At 41.8% G+C, this 22135-nt stretch overlaps 1 protein-coding gene and 1 long non-coding RNA gene across 4 annotated transcripts in view; one reads left to right on the top strand and one right to left on the bottom strand.

Annotated features, from left to right (window-relative positions):
* Nucleotides 1-17631, bottom strand: part of GASK1B (golgi associated kinase 1B) — a 44240-nt gene extending 26609 nt beyond the window's left edge. The window contains exons 1-3 of one of the 3 annotated variants that reach the window (XM_028521027.2): nt 17469-17631; nt 15119-16262; nt 1015-1229 (exon numbers count right to left, since the gene is read on the bottom strand). In XM_028521027.2, the coding sequence (XP_028376828.1) occupies nt 1015-1229; nt 15119-16028 (1125 nt within the window). In that variant the 5' untranslated portion in view covers nt 16029-16262; nt 17469-17631. Of the gene's footprint in view, nt 1-1014; nt 1230-15118; nt 16263-16941; nt 17163-17468 lie in introns of those variants that run through there. The other 2 variants (XM_036031964.1, XM_036031963.1) reach the window with 2 other exon arrangements.
* On the top strand, nt 15615-19010 carry LOC118501953. Its single transcript, XR_004904609.1, has 2 exons — nt 15615-15699; nt 18843-19010. It is a non-coding gene; the product is annotated as an uncharacterized LOC118501953 (long non-coding RNA).
* The last annotated feature ends 3125 nt before the right edge of the window (nt 19011-22135 follow it).

Raw genomic sequence — 22135 nt, 5'->3', positions numbered from 1 at the left:
TATTATTCTCTAAGGTCTAATCTTAATTAAATATTTGCAAAAAATCACTGGAAAGAAAACAAAGGATATGCTGGCTGTAAGCTATGTGGCCAAGTGACCACTGAAACACAGTGAGAAATGATGGAAAGATGACAAACTATTAACACATTGACAGATCCCAGGGAATCCCAGCCCCAGCTTTCCGTAGTTTTAAGAACTTGGGTTAGTTACTTAACCTCACCAAGCTTCAATTTACTCACTTTCCAAATGGGGTAAGACTATCAACCTTGAGGAATTGTTGACGGGTCACCCTTACCAGTGAGGATCAGTTGGATGGAGCATCATGCTATGAACCAAAGGTCACAGGTTTGATTTGGGGTCAGGACATGTGCCTGTGTTGCAGATTCAGGGTGTGTGTGAATGGTGGCTAACCATTCGCATCAATGTTTCTTTCCTTCTTTCTCTCCCTTCCTTCCCTTCTCTCTGAAGTCAATGAGCATGTCCTCAAGTGAGTATTAGAAAAACAAACTGTTCATGGGTTAGCTCAATACATTTTTACCTATGGTGAATATAACTATTGTAAAACTGAAATACTAAAGAATTGCTTCTTAGTAAACTAATAAAAGAGTTGAGAGACATTTCTAAATATTTCCCTAAAGCAGCAGTCCCCAACCTTTTTGGCACCAGAGAATGGTTTCATGGAAGACAATATTTCCACGGGCCTGGGGGCTGGGGGTGAGGGGTAGAGGGAACGGTTTGGGGATGATTCAAACACATTACATTTCATCTCACCTCCTGCTGTGTGACCCAATTCCTAACAGGCCCAGACCGGTACCTGTCCACAGCCCAGAGGTCTGGACCCCTACCCTAAAGGACATAAAATTGTGTAACGTGGTACTATACTTACCAAATACAGCATTATAGAACTTAACCTCTGGTTTGTTAAAATTCAAGATGCAGATAATTCCTTAGTGTCAGACTGACATAACTCAGTGCTAGTCTTAGAAAACCACTTACTAGACTCGATGAACGTACCTGCAACAGGAAATCGAAGAGGGCCATCTTGGACCACTCGTGATGATGCACTGCAGTACAACCCCGGTCGGGTTTGGGCGCTCGGCCGTTCTGCCAGCACTTCTGCTTTAGCGACTTCTGGTAAGTCCCCCAGGTGAGCTTAACGGAAGAGTGGGTCTCATTACTCGTTGGAGATAAAGATGAATCCCAGAAAATGACAGGACATGGGCGGCCATCTAGGGAAATGGAGACACAAACGCACGTTTAGCCTGCCATCGCTCAGTGCGCACCCTTGGGCAGTCATCCATTTTCACAGCTTCTCTCTCTCACCTGCCAAAGGTGAGAGTTTGATTAGATGCCACTTTATGATCCCATTGTTCTCTGAGGCTTCAATATTTTATACCTCAATGATGCTTCCTTTCCGTTATGAAACGGAAAGGTACTGTTAGACAATGAAAAAAATTTTTAAGCAAGATACTTTATAGATGGGCAACACTTGCCCACTAACCACCAATAATGACGTCCTCTGGTTAATGTGGTTTTATTCCACATCTAAAAGTAACCACCACAAAAAAGGAAAGGTTCCAGACATTTATAATCATCTATCCAGTGTCTGAGTGGAGCTGCTCTCTATTTGTAATAACAACTGTCTGATTTTCTGAGGCCGCATTATGAAGAATTTTTAGAAGTCACAAATTTAACAGTGAAATTGTATGGTTCACACCAGTCACTATAACCTCCAAAGAAAAGAAAGCAAGAGTGTTTTTGGTTTTTGATAGAAACATCAGTGCTCTTGGCAATAGATCCTGTACTCATGTACACCCTCACAAAGTGCCTTGAAGCAAACGTCATTCCTTCAACTGCAAGTGTACAGATGATTTTTCAAAACATCTGTCACCCAAATGGTTCTTGTCTCACCCTTGATCACTTAGAAATTTCATTGCTGAACTGCATAAAGAGGATAAGCCTGACTGAAGTCACAGTAAACAGGGAAGACCATGACGGGGTCCACTGAATGACACTTCAAGCTGAAAACCAGGAACATCACTGCCAAGCTCCCATTTCTACCAAATAAAGCCGCCAAGCGATGACCCTGAACAGGTTTGCTCCTAACTAAAAAATTAGAATGACGCTCTTTGGGAAAAAAACAACAACAACAACAACTAAGTCAGAAAGATCTGAAAAAGCCCACTCAGCTCACTCTCAGCAGGCCTGGACAACAGAAGCCTCTGAAATTATGAGTGGAATGTCTAGACACAACACAGGAATTTTTAAAAGCCCTTTGAAATAACTGAAGAGGTTGTCAAAATATAACTTTTCCATGTTGTTCAAGGCTTTCATTTTACCACCTTGCTTGCCTGCCTTCTCGCACAGTTCTTATCTAACCACTCTTGAATTTGGTGTTACAGTGACCTCAGTAACTTTAGCAGCCTTCACTTAATCATTCTAACCACCTGTATTCCATTTTTGTTCAAAAAAAAAATAAAATCTTTCTCCTCTTAGCCTTGAAAGTTAGACCAGGGTATGTGAAAAGCCCTTTAGATCGTGGAGAATATGCCATAGTCATTGCCATACAGTTAAGAGAAAAACAGAGAAAAAAAAACAAAAAACATGAACCATAAATAAAAAACTTCATTTTTAACATCACCCCTCTCTCTTTTTTTTATGTTATTTTGTTGAATGATTTGGGACTACTGGGATCTCATTATCTCCTTAGATATAAATATAATTTTAAATGAGGGTACTCCAAATATTATGCCAATTTAAAATAATAATAATAATAATATATTCAAGGCAAAAACAGTCCTTTATGCAGCAGAAGATATACATAGACCAGTGTAACCAAGTACCAGCAGAAGACAAAACAGCTTTCAAAGACATGGGTACTTCAGACTTCTGGAGACAAACGCCAGGAAGTGCTATCAGCCAGTGTCTTTGACCCAAGTTACAGATAGCACTTTGCATTCCTAGTGCTAGGATGTGTTCGCAGGGAGTTGAAACCTGATACTGAAGGTTAACACCACAAATCAACCCAGGAGACAGGCCAGGACAGTCTCCTGGGCAATTCCCTTAAGACCCTCATAAAAACAAGGAAATGATCTACATAAACAATGGAAATGGTTAATTAACAACCTCTGAGCTGTCTTTCCTTCCCTTTAGAAACATTTGTTTTTTATTTTAAAAGTAATTAAAAGTAAACCTGCTCATTTTAAGATTCATCAAAAAACATTGAAATGTGTAGCTAAGAAAACAAAAACGCTATAATCTCCTATCCCAGCTTTTTGTTCTGTTTGGGGATTTTCCTCTGGTATTTTCCCATTGCTTTCTTTCTCACCTGACAGACAGGTGAGAAAGTTAAATTTTTGTTTTTAGAAATTTAAGGAGTATAGGTTATAGTTAGAGCTCAGACTCTGGAATCCAACAGACCTTTCGATTGTGGTCACATTACCTTTTAGCTTTGTAACATTAGACGCATTTACAACCTCTCCTTGCTCTTTTCTTCTGCAAAGTGAGGGTGATAAGTGTACCTTCCAAAAGGACTTTCTTAGGATAAAAGGGTTCACGCACTTAAAATTCTCAGCCTGGTACCTGACATATATGCATATCTCAGGAAGGTTTTGGTATAATTATTATTATATATATACACACATTGTACAATTACATAATTTAGAGTCTTAAATTGGCCTTTATTTGTTTATGGAGCATCTACTATGTACCAAGCACTATTCTATTAATTAGTGCTTTTTTTTCTTTCATAAAGCTTACATTTCCACCAGGGGAAAGAGGCAAAAATTATGCCAAGAAAATAAACTATTTGGGATCATCTTTTATATTCAGTTTGTTATAATTGTTTCACTAAATACTGTACCATAAGCATTTCTCTTACAATGAACTGTTTTTAAATAGAGTCACTTTAACTACCTACCATACAGTAATCTAGTCCAGCGGTCAAGCAAACTTGGGTAAGGGCAGACAGTAAATATGAGTCTTGGAGGGCCACACTTTGAACAGTCTGCACTGTAGCTATTCAACTACTCAGGTGCTCAACTGTCGTGGCATGAAAGCAAAGACACTGTATCAGTAAATGGCCTTGACTGTGCTCCAATAAACTTTATTTCAAGTGTCATAGTAGTATGATTCTTTTTTTTTCAACCATTTAAAATCTTAGAAGCCATAAGTAGCTTACAGACCACACAAAAAACAGGCAGTGGGCCCTCTTTGTTCCGCAGACTGTAGTGTATCAGTCCCTGATCCAGTCTATGAGGACGCGGTATTTCACTGACCACTTCCGTACTTTACATCATCAACTTTTTGAATGGTACATTTTCTATACCATTGTTTAAAATGTTCTCCAACTGCCAAAGGGAGCTTTCAGCTGATAGGAATAATAGACTTTCAATTAATATTCTATTTTTCTCTACACCCAGTCATGTTCCCTTAACAAAATATTTTGAAACTCTCGCATAAAGACATTCCATCCTGCCCTGCTGGAATCAGTGGACCTCAGCAAAAGGGGATTTACAGAAAGCGAGGGAAAGGCAGGGAAAGCAGCAATTTTCATGCTGAACCCCCAGGAAGGGGGTGCTCTGGGGCCTTTTGACACTCGGGTCACCTTGCTCTGTATCCACATATGTGGCCCTTGAGATCCTAAGAGTAGTCAGGATGGCTCCAGACCTCAGAGCTAGGAGTACTTGTTAGAATGTCCTGGGGCATGGACCTAATCCACCGCCGGAACAAAGGAGGTATACGTCGCCAGCTAAATACCTGACCGTGAGATTCCCCATATCAGAAGCAACTGAGGCATAGTTGTTGGCATCCTGCTGGAAACCTGTAGAATCCTCATTGCCCCCTCCCCTCTCCTTCCAGCTAGCTACAGACTCAGCCCTCCCCGGCCAGGTACCCAGGACACCTGGAGCAGATCAGCAGGGGGAACTCACTCTGCCACACACCTTAATAGCCTTTCCACCCTTTCCCTGGGACAGCACTCGGTTTGGACCCAACCCACCTGATCATAGTGTCACCCCTCACCTTGAATAAAAGCCCTTAATTGGATTTTTCTGGCTCCGGTCCTTTCTTAGCCACCTCAGCTACCTAACAGTACTACTGCAAGAATTCCACTTTTCATAAAAGATGGCCGTTAAAAGAATTAACTGAACTTTGATAGATCTGAAGGGATGACAGAAAAATAGCCTTTGAAAACTGGAAATGGATTAAAGGAACTTACCCTGAAATCTTTCAGAGATGAGGTGCATTCATCTCTTCACACCCAGGTTTGTCAAAATGATGCAGTAATGCACTCTCTAGAGAAACCTTAACAGTGAAGAGGTAAAACTCTAACTGTCAGAGTGGTGAGAAGGCAGGTTTTAAAAGCTACGTGGGTGTTCAAGTGAATTAAAGGTGATCCAGCTGTCTTTAAAAATGCGACTTGCCAGTCAAATTTTTTCCCCCAAATCTCAATATTTTCCCTGAATTTCAAAGTTCTACCAAGCTGTTTTTTTATTCAAAATCACCCAAAAAAGACATTCTTTTAAAAAGATAATTGTGCAAATTTGCTGAGAATGAACTCCTTTGCCTAGCTTTATGAAATGTCCTTCACTTTGAACACTGGCCGGCTGGTTTCCTTGAACTGTATGTGGATGCTGAACATGTTGGAATGACTTGTGCATGTCGGTCTGTATTTGTCACTGAGCAAAACTAAGCAAAAAATGGCCTGAGCACTGAAATTGAAACTCTTTTCTGTTGTGTGGGCCAAGTTCCTTCTTGTGAACAAGGCAGAAAAGGAAAGTGACAATCCAGCTCAGACCCCTTCGTTAAAAACAACTCTACAAAAGCCACTACAGGAAGCAAGGGCCACTCCAATGTGAGGCCCAGCTTTGTCCTAGGGAACAGATTCCGTGGGATTCCATAGCCACTGTCCAGTGCGCTGCAGGCAAACCTCAGTGCTGCAGGTCTCTGACTGATAAAGGCAACTGCTGGTGTTGATGAAACTCCAACAACAGCATAGCAGGCATCTAGTTGTTAGTGATCCCTTAAGTACGGTCTACTCGGTTTTTTGGCAGTAGGGTTTGGCAATAAAAGTATTAGACTGAAGTGAATAAGAAGGTCAGATCTCTTGGCGTAGAGCTGTCCAATGTGAACAAGTTCATCAGTGGGAGCCCTGGGAAAATAGGAATGCAAGGTTCTGTAACAGCCTGGGGGGTGGAGAAAATGTGAAGGATTATGTGAAATTTTACTCCTAGCCGGGGTTTTAAGTATTGTTAACACGCTTACTTTAATTTTTAAAAAAAGTATGTACAATTGTGCCTTCATTGTCCTCAAATGGACCTGTTGGTTCCGGCGCTTCAGATAAAAAGAGTTGAGAGCGAGGCAAGCTGAGAATGGAAGCCTGTTCTTCGAGAGCTTCCAGCGCAGTGGGAACAGATAAGGGCACATGCACAATGATGATCAAGTGAGCTGTTTGCCTGTTTAATGAGTGTTTTGATGGGAACAACTGAAGGACTAAAATAAAAACTGAGCTCTCAGTGTAAAGCCAAGAAATGAAGAAATGCAATGCCTCTGAATAGCAAAACGGTGAAATGCCGCAGTTAATCAGGAGAACCTTTGCTAAAAGGGAGCTGAGAGTATGGGTTAGGAAAAAAAAAAGTCACAATGTTGATTCTATTCTTGACTCCATCGCTGGTCTCCCCAGGACTTGAGCCAAGTCCTTCAGCCAGCCACCCTGACCCAGGCGTGGGGTTCCCTCAGGTGCAAAGAATACCTGCCAAATCAGCCTGGCAGGGCTATGTGACAACCCAATGAAATACTTAAAATGCAGCACCGTCAAATACGAAAAAGAGCCAAACCTATGCTCAGATTTTATGACTTAAAAAAGGGGTAGGTGGTTAAGAGGCAGAATTCCACAGATTTTACATGTATAGATTCTATACAGACAGCCAAGATTTGGATATAGGGACTTGTCTTAGAAAATCGAATACCTTGTTCAAACAAACAAAAATAACCCTATTTATTTATCTAGTAGCTTTTCACTTCAAAATTTGGTTTCTCTAGGTTGAGCTGAGTTAAAATTAATCTCCATGTTTCCTCAGGACTTTGCTAAGTGTGGAGCTGAGGAAGCAGACAAGGAGAATGTCTTGTGACTTCCTTCATCACAAACTATTTAAACAATCTAAATCATGAATTCTAATTTTAAAAGTGTCCTTCTTTGTTCTGAACCTGTGACTAACAACAGGAACTTCCGCTTTCTAGGTCTGCCCTGGACTTCAACTATGTAAATGGAAACTCCCAGGCGCTTCCTATCTCACTATTCCATTAAAAAAAAAAAACCAGGAATCAAACTTGAATTCAAAGGATGGTGATGATGCAGTCGTTGTGCCAGGCTCCACAAACAGTCACATTTTGCAAACGAAGTGCTGGTCACATCAGGGTGGCCCAGTCTGGGGCAATTCATTGTTTATTAATGTAGATAAAGGAACCATGAGTTCCTGACCAGAGTGACCTTCACACAGTGCAAAGCTCATTGCATCACTCCTCTTAAAAACCCTTCAGTAATTCCCCATTACCAGCAAGGTAATATCTATGACCTTATATGACATAAAACCCACCCACTCTCCACAACCATATCTTACCTCAGCCTCACCCACAACCCCGCACAACCCTCATCTCCTTTTCACAGAACTATCTGCATTTTCCTAAGCACACTCTGCCTTCACTCATTTTTTACACATCTATTTTTTTACCCTTTCTACACCTACTCCATGTCACTCCACCCACAGTGACTTTTAAGAACCAATGCTGACATTACCTCTCCTAAAAGTTTTTACAGTCCCCCAACCTACCTTCTTACACACACACACATACACACACACACACACACACACACACACCAGGAGCAGTTCTCTTAAAAATATCTCCACAGAGGTCCTTAGGGTACCCTTCTTGCATGATGGGTTTGCTTAGCTGTCTCCTGCCCTCCAAGCTGAGAGCTTGGAGAAAACAGGGACCATTTTCAAATCATCCATGGATCTCCAACTCCTGACATAATGTCTAAGCCAAAGCAAGCATGCAAAGTTGTGATTAATGAATGAATGAATTTTTCAGAATCCCCCAATTTTTACCTACAGCCCTCCAGTTCAAAGGAACAGTTGATGGGCTCTGAATAAAAGTTTGGTTGGTGTGACATCCTAGTAAGCAACGATTTCACTGTCCTTACTCTCAGTGGATTGGGAAGGACTGGAGAGCAACTCAAGAAACAGAGGTGGGAAGTACAGAGGTTTCCACACCCTCGGTCCACCCAGCCTGGGCTCAGTTGTCTTGGTCCAGGTCTCCCTAGCGCTAGCGGACCCTGGAACGGTGAAGACGGGGGTGGGAGGAACACCACAGCCTCTCTCCTCCTGACACCTAATCACTGTCATGAGAAGGGAAACAGGTAAGCATCATGGCTACGTTCAAAAATAAGGCCCAAAGGCAGGGGGAAAGCGGGTTGCAATCTGGATATAGGATGAACTGGGAAAGCCCCAGGCCTCAGCCGTTGGAGGCACACACGCCACGTGAAGGGCTGACGGAAGACAGCGCACACGAGTGATAAGGAACGAGACTACGGAGTCCTCCCGACCGGTATCTACACCCCGGCCCCACTGCACACGACCCGTGGGCCGTTAGAGGACGTGCGTTCCTCTCCAAGCCTCATCTTCTCCCACAGAAAAATCCATCCAAGAACATCTGATGCCTGGGGCTGTTACAAAATTTAGGGAGATAATGAACATAGAGTGCCTGGCACTCCACAAATGAGTTACTGGCATTATCTACTTTCAATTCCAAGCACTTTCTTTAATTGACAATTTTAGGTGCTTTTTACTTAGTTCAAGCAAACATCAGTCTAGATAAACAAACTAAGGAAATCTAAGGAAACATCACAAAGAGCCAAATCAGCTTGGAAACTGGATGAAAATAAAAGGTAACATTTACTGTTACTATGTGTAAGATACTGTCCTAAGTATTTTATATCTATCAACATAATTTCCATAACACCTCTATGTGATAAGCACAATTACCATCATCATTATTTTTATTTTCATCATCCCTATTACACTAATGAAAAAATAAGGTACGAAGTGATTAACTGTCCTAGGTCACCCAGATATCAAGTACTGGCACCAGGATTCGAACTCATGGAGTCTAGATTGCCAGTTACAGGCTGAAGGGCATCCTCCCAAAATTCACATGTTGAAGCTCTAATCCACAGTACCGCAGAATGTGTCTGTATTTGGAAACAGGCCCTTTAAAGAGGCAATTTTGAAATGAAGCCCTACGGTGGGCCCGAGTCCAATGTGACTGCTGTCCTTATAAGAAGAGGAAATCAGATCCCACAGACACAGGGGACGAGCCATGGGAGGGCACAGCAACACGGTGGCCCCCCGTAAGCCAAGGAGAGAGGTCTCAAAAGAAACCAAACATACCGGCACCTTGATCCTGAACTTCTGGCCTCCAGGACTGTGAGAAAATAAATTACTGTTGTTTAAGCTATGCAGTCTGTGGTATTTCCGATGGCAGTCCTGGCAAATACACCTACCTGTCCACACTCTTAACTACAAAGCTATTTGAATTAAAGACTACACAGCTTCTTCTCCGTGCCTCGAGCAGTGCCTCACATAGGGAGAGTTAATGTTATCGATTACAACTGAACTAGACCGAAACGCCAATATTTGCCCATGAACTGAGGTGTGAGGGAGCCCTGGGGCCTGTCTAGTCCTCCCTCACTTGTGTTGTCCTTGGGGACTGAGACAGCAACAGATTCAGTTCTAACAGAAAGGTCATGACCTGGAAATCAGCCTGGTGTTGGGTGAATCCTGAAATCAGTGGCAAAAAGAAGATTCCCTCCAGGCCACTGAACCCTCACATGACCAGCTAGTGTCAATTCCATGGGGGCAGGGATTCTTGACTGTTTCCCGCCCCTTCCCCCCTCCCCCGTGGCTGGCACAGAGCAGGTGCTCAATAAATATTTCTTAAAAGAAAAAGAGATAAAGGTGATACTATAGTTCAAGTAAACATCAAGGGAACGACTTGCATGTAGCCGAGGCCCGTGCACCCTCTACGTTGTGAGCTCCTTCAACCATTCATCGTCCCTCGGTGCCGGCCTGGGTGAGGTCAGGGCACAAGTGGCAGAGACACAACAGAGAAAGTTACCAGGGTGCCCTACTCTGTCTATGAAGGTATGTGATGAGCTGACAAGTAGACACTGGTGCAGAGCTGCCAGAAGCAGATGCTCAGAAAACTTGTTTGCTGAGGAATGAAAGCATTGAGCTGACCAGCTCAGTTTGATGGCTAAAGAAATGCCCTTAGGGCTTTTCTGATTACAGAACACAATGTGCTTTCAATCCCGATTTTAAAAAATAAAACATGATTCCTGTGCTCCCAAATAAACATTGTAAGAAAATGTGCACATATGTCTAAGATTTCCAGGATTTCGAAGCCTGTGTGTGTTTCCAAGTGGTGAGGGCCCCTGGGTTATTCTCATAACTCCCTGCAAAACAGCCCTGTCCTCCTCACCCGAGAGCGGAAATGATGTGAAATGCACAGCTGCCATCCCTCTGCTCGGGAACCTGCACCAGCATGGAAGAGACCATGTATTTCTCCTGCGTTATAATAAGAAGAGGCGATACAAGTTGGAAAATAGCGAGCAACTTGGGATCTACAATGAATTTCAATGGAAGTTAGTGGGATGCCTGCAGTTTGTCATCTAAGCAGCCTTGACATACAGAATTCCTGGAACTAGGCTGCCTTAATTCAGTACGACAGCTCTGTGGCAATAAAGCAGCATCCTAAAAATAAAGAATACATAATGCATCTTCCATGTGGGGAATGAAAAATAGTACAATGCTTAAATGCTACCAAAGTGGCATCCCTGGGGATTCATTCCCGTTACCGTGCGGGCTGCTAGGGACAGCTTTGGCAAAGCTGCTAAATCAAAGATCAGAGAGTGGTGCTGATTTTCCTATGCTTTTGACTTTAACATAGACATAGTCCGCTTCATCTTATTTTAGACAAATATGTTAAAACATTTTGTTAAAATAATTATCTAAATATACCAGCACCACACAGTGTCTCATGATCTTTGTAATGATTTATGACTTTTGCAAGGATGGTTTGGCAGAAAACATGCTAAGATGTTCAGTTACGTTAGCATGCATGGGATTGTTTTTGTTAAAACAAGAAAATCTGGTAATCACTGGCTTGCATTAAAAACAAAAAACAAAAATAAAAATCTCTCAGATATATTATCAATGTTAAATTGTTAGCTTGAAAAAGAAAATTAAATGGAAATGTTGGCATGATGATAAATCAGAAATCACCATGCTTACATTTGCCCATTTCTGTCACTGCCCCATAATTATATCAAGTTATATTTGAGAGGTGGAGTGGGTGAAGTAAAGCAACATGAGGAGGATTTAGTATCACACAGGACTGGGTACAAATCCCAGTTCCACTGCTCACTAGCTATGCGTCCTTAGGCAAATTTCAAAACCATGCTGAGCCTCGGGATTCCCATATTTATAGCATCAATGCTATCTGTTGTGTGGGAGTGTTAAGTGATTTAGTAGACAAAAACACAGACGTAGTATAGGCACTGGAGATTTTATAAAGTCATAATTGAAGATTTCATTATTGCAAGTATGGGTTTTTTTAAGCCCTTTGATGCTATATTTCAAAATACTTTTGCATTTCCTGCAAAGACATGCATAGGATGAGACTCTGCTCCAAGAATAATTGCTGGATTTTGCAGTACAGTACACTGCAGGCAACCTATGTAATTATAACCTTGCCCTCCCCCACGTCCACCCTTCTCATGTTCTGGGTTATCTTCGGGGTAACTAACGCCTGTCAGAAAACGGTCTGGTAAACAATACAAAGCCAATAACTCCACTAAATTCACATACATTCAAGAAGAATCAACTAGAATTCATTGTTATACAATCAAGAACCTATCTCAGACTAACCTGTGCTTATGGCTCTGTGCTGATGTCAATTTTACTAAGTAAACAAACAAACAAACAAACAAAAGCCACCTGAAGATAAACTTTATAACTGGGACTATTTGTCTGTGGACTGAATCAACAGAAAGCTTCATCTGAGGGGCTGGGGGCAAGGACGTCATTCAAATCACAGTAATTGATTCTCTTACATCTCCTTTTGCATATTACAATATATACCCGTTTAACAGCCAGGCAATTTATATGACCCTGAGCAAGGCACGTACTCAATTACTCTGGGCCTCTATGTCCACATCCACAAAACGTCTCTCTTAGTGTACCCACCTGGTAAAAATTTTATTAGATAAACACTAACCCAATATATAGTAACGTCAATATCATTCTTGCTATGATCAAGACTGTTGTTTCCTTCAGAAAAAAAAAAAAAGAGGTTTCCATAGCAGCCTGTATCTGTGTACCAGTTGAGTAAATCATCCGTTTCTAGTTATATTAAATAACTAAATATACTAACAGGTTGTGGTGATGGAGAAAGAAGGCATGCCTTAAGGCCCCTTAAATGATTTGTCAAGGGAAGAAGATTGGAGAAAACAAGAAAGACTTGGAAGTTACAAAACAAGGGTTTGAATGTCAGCTGTTTTATCACTTTTCCTTCGTCTCAAAATTGAGGTGATAAAAAGAATGCCTACTGCATAGGTTTCTTGGAAAGGTTAACTGAGATAAGCCAAATATCTATATTCAACCAACGATACAGACTAGTTCTGTTCTTCGTACTAGGTATGACTTTATTTCCACAAACATTAATCAATAGAGAACAGAAAAAACATTTAGAGAAGATAACTTACAGGATTTGCTAGCTACCCAATCTCCTAGATATTAAAAGATTAAAAGATCATCAGAGAAATATATACCTAAATAAATCTTACTGCTCCTACTATAAAAAAATCTCTTTATCAAATTACATTATAGTGTGAGGCCAGCAGACCATATTGCTGGGCTTTATAAGAAAAAGCTCTATAAACTTCATTATTCGAATTACACAGAGGATGCCAAAGACCTTTTTCATTATCTCTACAATGGCCTCTTAATAAGATTCCCCGGGAGAAATCATGGTCTTAGGACCAAAATCAGTAGCACTTGTCCTGAGTATTGGAAGCTAAGGATAAATATAGATTCGCTGTTTCGAGTCAGTGAAACAGGCCAAGAACGCATTCCCGAATTATTCAAAAACATTTACTGAGCACTTACTATGTGTCAGACTCTCCACTAGGATCTGTAAATGCAACAATAAACAAAATAGGAAGTATCTCTGCCTTCACAAACCTAGAGGCTAGTGGGAAGGAACAGATTAGTAGACAAGAATTATAATACAAAGTGATGAGCCCCAGCTCCCACCAGCCACTTTATTCTCCCAACTCCCACTGAGAGCACCCCAGGGAAGCTAAAGTACATATCAGGGTACTGTGCTACCGAATATATTCTCACGAGCCTATGATGACACAAAAAGGAAGGGCAGTATGACATAACAAGGATGACCGCATGCCCTGCTTAGCCCAGGACAGCCTCACTGTGTGTGCACCAGTTGTCTCAGTGCCCACCCAAATCTTCTCTTACTCCAGGGTGTTCCAGTTCAAAAAATAAGTAATAGTCCCCTAAACCCAATGGTTAAGAGCTTATGTTTTCATGTTTGCTGGGCCTAGGCTCGAAACCTAGCTTAGTCATTAACATTAGCTGTGGGAGTCAATTACTTTGCTTAAATAAACCTCAATTTTCTCATTTACTAAATGGAAATAATAACAGTGCCCACCTCATAGCATTGCTGTGCATGAGAACCATGGGAATCAATGCATGTATGAACTATACGAGTCACTTAGTACAGTGTTTAGCAAACAGTGAACATCCAATAAAAAATAGCTTTACCTTTTACTGACCATCGATGAAAAGTTTGAGAGGCTATCACTCAAACATTCACAAAATCATGATGGACTATTTTGTGAACTGAGACATTAACACATACCTATGAGTCTGAAGCACTTAGATGTGAACCAGGGTAAATAAGAAATGCCAAATCTCTCGAAGTAAATCACTGGTATTACAAGAAGTATCAATTCTAAAATTAAATTATAATCCTAAAGCCACTGGAAATCCAGTTTAGTTCTCAGCCACTGCCAAGAGTTTTAATCCATTCCAGTCTAGACCCCACGAGAATCTCACTAAAATACTAAATTTCATGGTGACAGGGAATAAGGAAAAACCTGCGAGTTTACAACCTCTTTGAAGCCCTTTTTAGCCTTTTAAGCCAGCATGGATTCACAGTGGCAACTTCTGGGAGTCTTCTGCTTTTAAACCCAAGCCACTGACTCACTCTAGTTTGTATTCCAGCCTTGGAAGAGCCTCCAGACGCAGAGAATATCCACTAAATGGCAAGTGCACAGCCACAGACCAGCCCTTTGCCTGCAACGGAAGTGACTGGCTACATACGCAGAACCTGCCAAAATGTTTGTTGCCCGAGAGGTTCTTGGAAATCAGGCTTAATAAACCGTTGTCATGGACTTTAAAAACTATATAGCTAGTCAGCAGATATACTGAGCAAATAACCTATTTTTGTCTCATTTTCCTTGTTAAATAAAGGGGTTAAATCCATTGTGAAAAATCAAGAATTTGAATCTAATGTGGTCTGGCTCTGGGCTTCTTAAAAAGATTCCATCTGCTAAAGAGAGATTCCCCCTTACTTTGGGAAACAAACAAACAAAATTTTGCTTACTTCCATAATAACCTGCTTAATAATATGTCTGTCAACAAGATCTTTGCCTCCACCCTGGCTTCCTTTCCTCATCATGCAAATTGCCATTGGCTTTAATTGGATTTAATAAGCCACTGGGAAGTGCAGTCAGGGAAATGGGGAGCAAAGTTGATACACTGTAGGCATGTTGAGTACAGCATTTCCCTGAAACTCTCCTACCCTCCCAAAGCTGGGAAAATAAAGAACGCCAAGCATATGGGAACAGACGCTGCTGCTGCTGCTGTCCAAATGTGAAACGTGGGAGGAGAAAATAGTTTAGAAAAAGAGAGTGAGAGAAAAGAGAAAATCAAGCCCAAACCCCAACAGCTGCAAAGACCGAAGCATATGAAGCTGTTACCTTGGATGAACTCTGATTTCCTGCTCACAGAAGGCAGGGTCCTGTTGAGTCCCAGGATCCTGTCCAGGTGGAAGGCAAACACCTCACTCATGTCCAAAGGCTGCTTGACCAGCCCGCAGGGGCTAGGGCCGCAGCCAGGCACAGAGCCAGCGGCACTCCCCTCGAACATCAGCAAGCGCACTTGGCTGTTTGAGGACACTGGCTGGAAGCCCAACACAACACCATCGGCCAACAGTCGCATTCTACGGATGTCTTCTTTGCTCAGCCATGAGGGGGCGCTCTCGCTGTAGATCCTGATGTTGCTCTCCCTGGCCTTAGGCAGCTGTAAATCTGAACCCCCAACTCGCACTCCGGGATCCCGTATCAATCTCCAGTGTTCTTCCCCAACGTTGGCCAGATTTCCTCTCTGGACGTACCCAGGCACATCAGCATCAGCTGCCCTTACAGCTTCCTGTGGCTGGAGGGATGGTCCCACCAAAGCCTCCTGTCCCGGGGCTGGATATACCACTGCATACTTCTTCCTGCGCTTCGGTTTCACTGTGCCACGGATATTGGCGGGCTTGCTTCGTCTAGAGCGTAGGGTAATGTACACCACATTGGGCTGCAGGGTGGATCCATTGTCCTGGGACTCTGGAGGGGCCAGGGTACCATCCAAGGGTATCTCAGGGAAGGATGCCTTGGGGGTGTCTCGGCTCTGATGGGCCCCCCTTTCCGCAGCGGGTCTGTGCTGGAGCGATGCGCGCCCCACCTGGCTCACTAGGAAGCCCAGGTAGATGGCGCAGGCAGTGCCCAGCAGAAGGTTCCTCCGGGTCCTTGGACGGCGGCTGCTCCAGAGTTTACACACCCGCGGGATGCAAAAAGAGCAGATGAACCAGTTTATGAGCTGCCCTGGCTTGTCTGGACAGGTCATTTCTCTGCCGCATCCACATGTTGAACACAGTTTAAAGTCTGCAGTTGTCTCCTGGTGACATGATGCATGGTTTCCTGAATCCAGCTGTCGCCTTTGCGTAGGTGTCTAAGTGGTTTACAGTGGACAGAGATGGAAGTAAAGGGTTGGTGATGGAGTTGGGAATGTTTGTGACACCCGCCACAACAAACCTTTTAAACTCCCATTAGCCTCCCCAAGGAGCAGTGCAGCTCGTTCCTGGGAATGAATGGAAACAGAGTTAACTGAGTCACAGACTCATGCTAGTTAGGTTCCGCTACAAGAGTAAAGGGGAAAAGTGACTCTTTCCTTTCATAAATGTCACCACTAAATTTTTTTAATGAAGTGTAAAAACCAGAAACAAGATAGACGTATAAACTGATAGTCAGTATAAACTAGTGAGAACAAGCCCCCAAAATCCAAGAATATTGTATAACTTATAACTAGAGTAACTTAATTTGACTCTAAAGGAAAAGCTTTAAAATTTGACAAATCCAGTCTCTTTTTGAAATTCAGAAATAATTAAAAGGAAGTAATAGATTTTAAAAAAAAATCTACAGCTATTCCATATTTATTGTTTAAATCCTGCACTAATTAGTTAACTAAATAACTAGCACTCAAGTTCATAAATATATTATCTAACACTACAATTTTTCTTCATAATGTTCCATTACTGTATATTAATAGTTATTATGACAAAACACCATAAATACCTATATAACTTAAAAGCAGTTAACATTTATTACCACACACCCACACAGAAACACAACACACAAATCTGACTGCTTTTTATTCCTTTTCTTTCCACCAAAATCAGCTGAAAGAAAATAAAAGGATCTCTTGCTCTGCTTTTTTCTCCTGTTATTAAAAAGAAGAAACCATAAGCAACCTTACTTACACAGCTGGCCCCATGCTTGACTCCAGAAACAATGTAATCCCCGACTCTAATGCAAAGAACTTTTAAAGGCTGAGGCATGTAAGTAGAACATATTTCATGGTCAAGAGTGTTCCTCATTTCAAATATTTCAGCTCGGCTTCAAAAGCTCCCTTGAAAACTACTGATTACAAAGCAAAAAAAAAAAAAAATTCCAGTTGCTTGCACACTGGTTTGTTATATCCCAATTTTCAGAGAGGTGATTTTTTTAGTTGTTTAGAAAATAAACTTTAATTTTAAATTCTGCAAAAGCAAATGCCGTACAGAGCAGTTTTCATTCAAATAATTTTCCACTCATATTTAACCCCTGGGTGCCCTCTAGTGTCCTGTTTGGAAACAGACTCAAAAGCGTCAGTCTCAGAGTTGAATTGAGAGTGTTTGCTTAGCCACAGAATAAATACCTTATAAAATGAGGAATGCTATCACCCCACCCCGCTGTCCATCCCTTAGCTGGGGGTTAAAGCACCAGTGTTGCTGGGACTACAACTCACCTTACCGTCTCGACTGTTTGCAGAAAAACATTTGTCTCCCACCACTTCTGCGGAGGCCTGGAGGTTCAAATAAGGTGAGAAAGGGTTAACGCAAATGAGGAAAAAAATAGAACAGTGAGATAAGGGTGCACACAGATAGGGAAAGACTTTTGGAGTGTGCAGTTGAATGGAGCAACAGTTCACCAAAAAAAAAAAAAAAAAAAAAAAAAAAAAAAGTCATGGATTCTCTCTGATTGGAGGTTTTTTTAAAAACCGGTTAGTAATTGGCTTAGGTAGTTTGCTTGTCCTGGCACAAAGGCAGGGGTGGATGACCTCGGGGCCTCACTAAGGCTTATTCTTTTGGCTTCCGTGGCCAGTAGAATCAGAAGGCAGGGAGGGGATGGTATTGTTTCCCCCCCCTGCAAAAGAAGTTTGTGATACCAGGGTGTGTGTGAGAGATCAGAGTATGGTATACAACCCTAAAAATACGTTTTACAAAGCAAAGGAGATTAACGAATTGTAATCTATAGAGAAGGAAGGAATAAACTTCCAAGTGATAAAGTGACAAAACTTATAATAATAGAACTCAGACCTCTCTTCCCCTGTAAACATTCTGCCACCTGGGGGAAAGAGAAGGTGAAATTCCAATATTGACTGAGCCTAGAAGTACCTGCTGATTTGGGATAAACTTCCTAAGAAGTCAAGCCTCAAAGCAATTTTCTTTGTGCACCAAAACTCTTAAAGCACACTTTCATAAGCACCGGCTTATTTTCTAGATAGTAAATGCTAACTTCTTGAAAGGAAACCACGAGAGAGCTGTTTTATTAGAACTACCTTACTGTTTTCACATATTGAAAATAATAAATGACCTGACCCTTTAAAAATTAAAAGTACACCTTGGGCAAAAGCCAGATTTAAAAAGCAGAGGCCTTTGCTAACCGCTTCTAAAGCAACTTTTTTAGTGGAAAATGCTTAGGAATTAGATTAAGAATTATATGACTTAGTAAATTTGGTTGAATGACTTTTCACTCCCTCCCCCCCCCACACCAAATATCTCTTTATTAGAAGAAGAGCAATACATTGTTTCCCCTTACAAACAAGAAAGGGATTAGTGGAGGCTGAAGGCTATAATGTTGAGAGAAGGGACTCCAGAGGGAGGAAGTCTTGCTTTGAAGCTTCCCGCCTTCACGACTAGCTCAAGTCCCTTGTGGCAAGTAATTTGACCTCTCTCATCCTCATTTCCATCTCTAAGAGAAGACCATTAACACCACTTGCCTCATCAGCTTCTCTGGTGATTAAATGAGATAGTGGTGAGGGGGGATGACAACCAGGCAATGGGTTTTTATCCTTCTACAAGCCTCTGGACAATCAGGCAACCAAACCTCTCAATTTCAGCTGTGGATGCTGAAGGGCTCAATGCTCTGCTTCCCATCCCCGCTCCCTGACCACACACACAGAACCAGGAGAGACACCTGGCCCAAGTCATTCTTGGCTTAGGATAGAATAACCCAAGCAGCAGTGGTTTTCAGCCTCTGGAGAGGAATAAAGATTGGATAAAACTGTCTTGATTCTTTGGCTCCTTCCTAGTGCGGAGCTACAAATTATCTCTCCCCTCCTCACCTAAGGCATAGTTTGTGTAAAAGAAATAGGCTGCAGAGTACTTTTAAAAGTAGGAAGGACCTGGTTACTCTAGATTAAATCTGGCACATCAGAAATGCACTGGGGTTATAAACGAACACCTTCAAAGAGGTAGAGAGAAACTTGGGGTCCTTGTTTCATTCATATCTAGTAGTTTTGAGACTCAGTTGTGTCCCCCACTGCGATTCAGACGTGTGTGGCATATCTGATAAGTTGCTGGGGTGCGGAAACTACACATGCATGTTTTATGGATTGATAGAGAACTAGGACTAAAAAAGGCAGACTGTGTTAATATCACATACCCTGTTCACCCACCCATCCCCACCTCCCCAGCTCTGTAGATTCAAGCCCCGGGAAAGAACTATAGGCAAACAGTGGTGGACATATTTGCATGTACTGGATTGACTAAAAAGTTCATAGTTTTTTGCCGTAAAATAAAAGATTCATTTTTTATTTTCACTAATAACTTTTTTGATTTGGATATTTTGAGTGTGTCGGCTATCTCCCACGTAGTATCATGTTGATAGGTCTTAATTAATATCTCACTCTGGTCTACCCAGCTGCGGAGCGAGAAATCTCCAGCACGAAACTTCGCAAACCAACTTGGACACATTTGCCCAGTCACAGCTCCTTCTCCATGCACTGCACAAATCATTTTCTTTTTTGCACTTCAGTTGCATGTTTACCTTTCTTGAAATAATAAAGCATAATGTTCTGAGAATGCATATTTTCTTCTGTCTTTAATATTAAAATGACTACACAAAAAATTCACCAGTTTTGATACGTTCTTTTTTAAATGCACGCTGGTATGACAGCTGTCACAAAAAAATCTAACGAAATTGTTTCAAATGAAGTTAAAGACAACCAAGCACTTCTAGAGCCATCATACAGGAAAAAGGGCAAACAAGCTTTTTTGGCCAACCCAGTATTATTCTGTGAGATACGGAGGCGCCAGCAGCGCACTTCGGTTTACAGACAAGAAAATGTGACTCAGGGTCAGGGAGCATCCCACGCTCCCTGCGACTTCCAGGTGTTGTCTATTTTGGAAGCACTGGTGGGCAGCACTCCTGGCTTGGACCTCATGGTTGTCATGGAAGCAGCACTGGTAGCAGGAGCAGCAGCAGTGGGCTCAGCAGAGAGTTACCTTTAAGTAGATGCACAGACAAAAAACATCCAAAGAGAAGCTAGTGTGTGGTAACCAGAAATGCTGGGTTATGGCAAATGAGTGGCGAGCCTTCGCATCCTTGTGACACAGTTGAGTCCTTTTGAGAGGTAATGCAGGTCTTGTTTCATGGAGGACAGACTACTAGTCGGCACAATTTGAGTCACTCCCACTAAAAAAAAGTGCTTGGTACCCATAGGCCATTGATATTCAGGAAAAATGTAGGTTGCACAGCCACTTAATATTTATTAAAGACACATTAAAGAACCAGTCACTAAAGCTGGGTTCTGCGGGGAGTAAGCAGTGTCTGAAGCACTGCGTGGCTCAGTAATGTCTAGTAAATACTGAATGAAGGAATGACTGAATGAACAAGTGAATGAAAATATCAAGATGATAAAGCGCCACCCCTAGATCAACGGTCCTCACAGTGTGGCCTGGACCAGCAGCATCAGCTTCACTTGGGAATTCGTTAGAAATGCAAATCCTTGAACCCCACCCCAGACCTACCAGATTAGGAACTATTGGAGGAGAGGCTCTGTAATCTGTATTGGAACAAACCCTCCAGGTAATCTGATGCATGCTAAAATTGGAGCACCCTTGCCCTAGGTAAGGAATTCCAAAAAGAATGGGGCAGGCCAGGAAGAAAATAGGAACTTGCCAAAAGAGGAAGGATAGAAAAAACTGAAAAGTTGGAGAAAAACTCAAAACATCATTTTCAGTTTACATAAGACTTTTCTGTACCTTTTCCTTCTTATGAGGGTTTAATTTCCTTCTCAACATTTCATCCATTGGTTGGAGAAGACAGAATGTGTTAATCATGTACTCTGAGGAGCCAGCCACCCTCACCTACCCATCCCTATAGATTCTAGTCCCTTTCTCAAAGCAAGGTCATCACGTGTAAATATTGGGGAAAGGAGAAATTTGACAGATTACAATTCACGATGCGTGGAATAAAACCCAGGAACACTTGTAGCTGGATATGGAGGGGCTGTCTAAGGAAAATTGCAGGAAGTCAAATCCTCTGTAGGCCATTCCCAGTTCTGCATCCAGAAAGAGACCTCTTATAGGAAAATCACACTGTTTTCTAAAAGGCAGTCAGAGAGTTCCCATGGTCACATAATGTGTATCATAAGCAAAAATTATAAGTCAAAAGGATTTGCTAGGAAGCCTGGTATGGGTTTTGAAATTAAAAAGATGGGCAGATATAATGCACTGTAACACATGGAAGAAAGTTAAAAATTTTGATAAGAATGAACATGTCATTTCTCTAAATATAACACACCTCATTTATTTTTCCACAGGAAATCACCCATGCTTTGGTTAAGAATGCACATTGTTTTGCAGCTCTTTAGAGAATGAAGACAACCTTGAGCTAATCAATAATTCAATCGCAACATTCCTTGCTTTATATTTGTAGTAATTTCTTACAATATAGAAATAGCTAAGCAACAAAATAATTTATTACAATAAATCTGCATTTAAATTCAGTCGAGTTGAGGATTTGTAAACAAAATATTCTTACCTCAGCTAGGTGCTTTTGGCAAGTGTTACAGACTGAATGCTTGTGTCCCTTCCAAATTCGTATGTTAAAGCTCTAATGGCCAATATATTTGCAGATGAGGCCTTTGGGAAGTAATTAGGTCATGGAGTTGGAGCCCTCATGATGGAATCCGTGGCCTTATAAAAAGAAACAAAAGAGAGCTCGCTGCCTCTCTCCCTGCTCTCTGCCCTGTTAGGACGCAGCAAGGAGACAGCCATCTGCAAACCAGGGAGAGGGCTGTCGCCAGGACCCCACCCTGTGGGCACTCTGATCTCAGACTTCAGACTATGAGAAATAAATTTTTGTTGTTTAAGACACCAAGATATTTAATTTTGTTGCGTTTTTCTC

This window comes from Phyllostomus discolor, chromosome 8 (genome assembly GCF_004126475.2).
Source record: "Phyllostomus discolor isolate MPI-MPIP mPhyDis1 chromosome 8, mPhyDis1.pri.v3, whole genome shotgun sequence".
Taxonomy (NCBI): domain Eukaryota; kingdom Metazoa; phylum Chordata; class Mammalia; order Chiroptera; family Phyllostomidae; genus Phyllostomus; species Phyllostomus discolor.
This window is presented reverse-complemented; position numbering and strand designations above follow the sequence as displayed.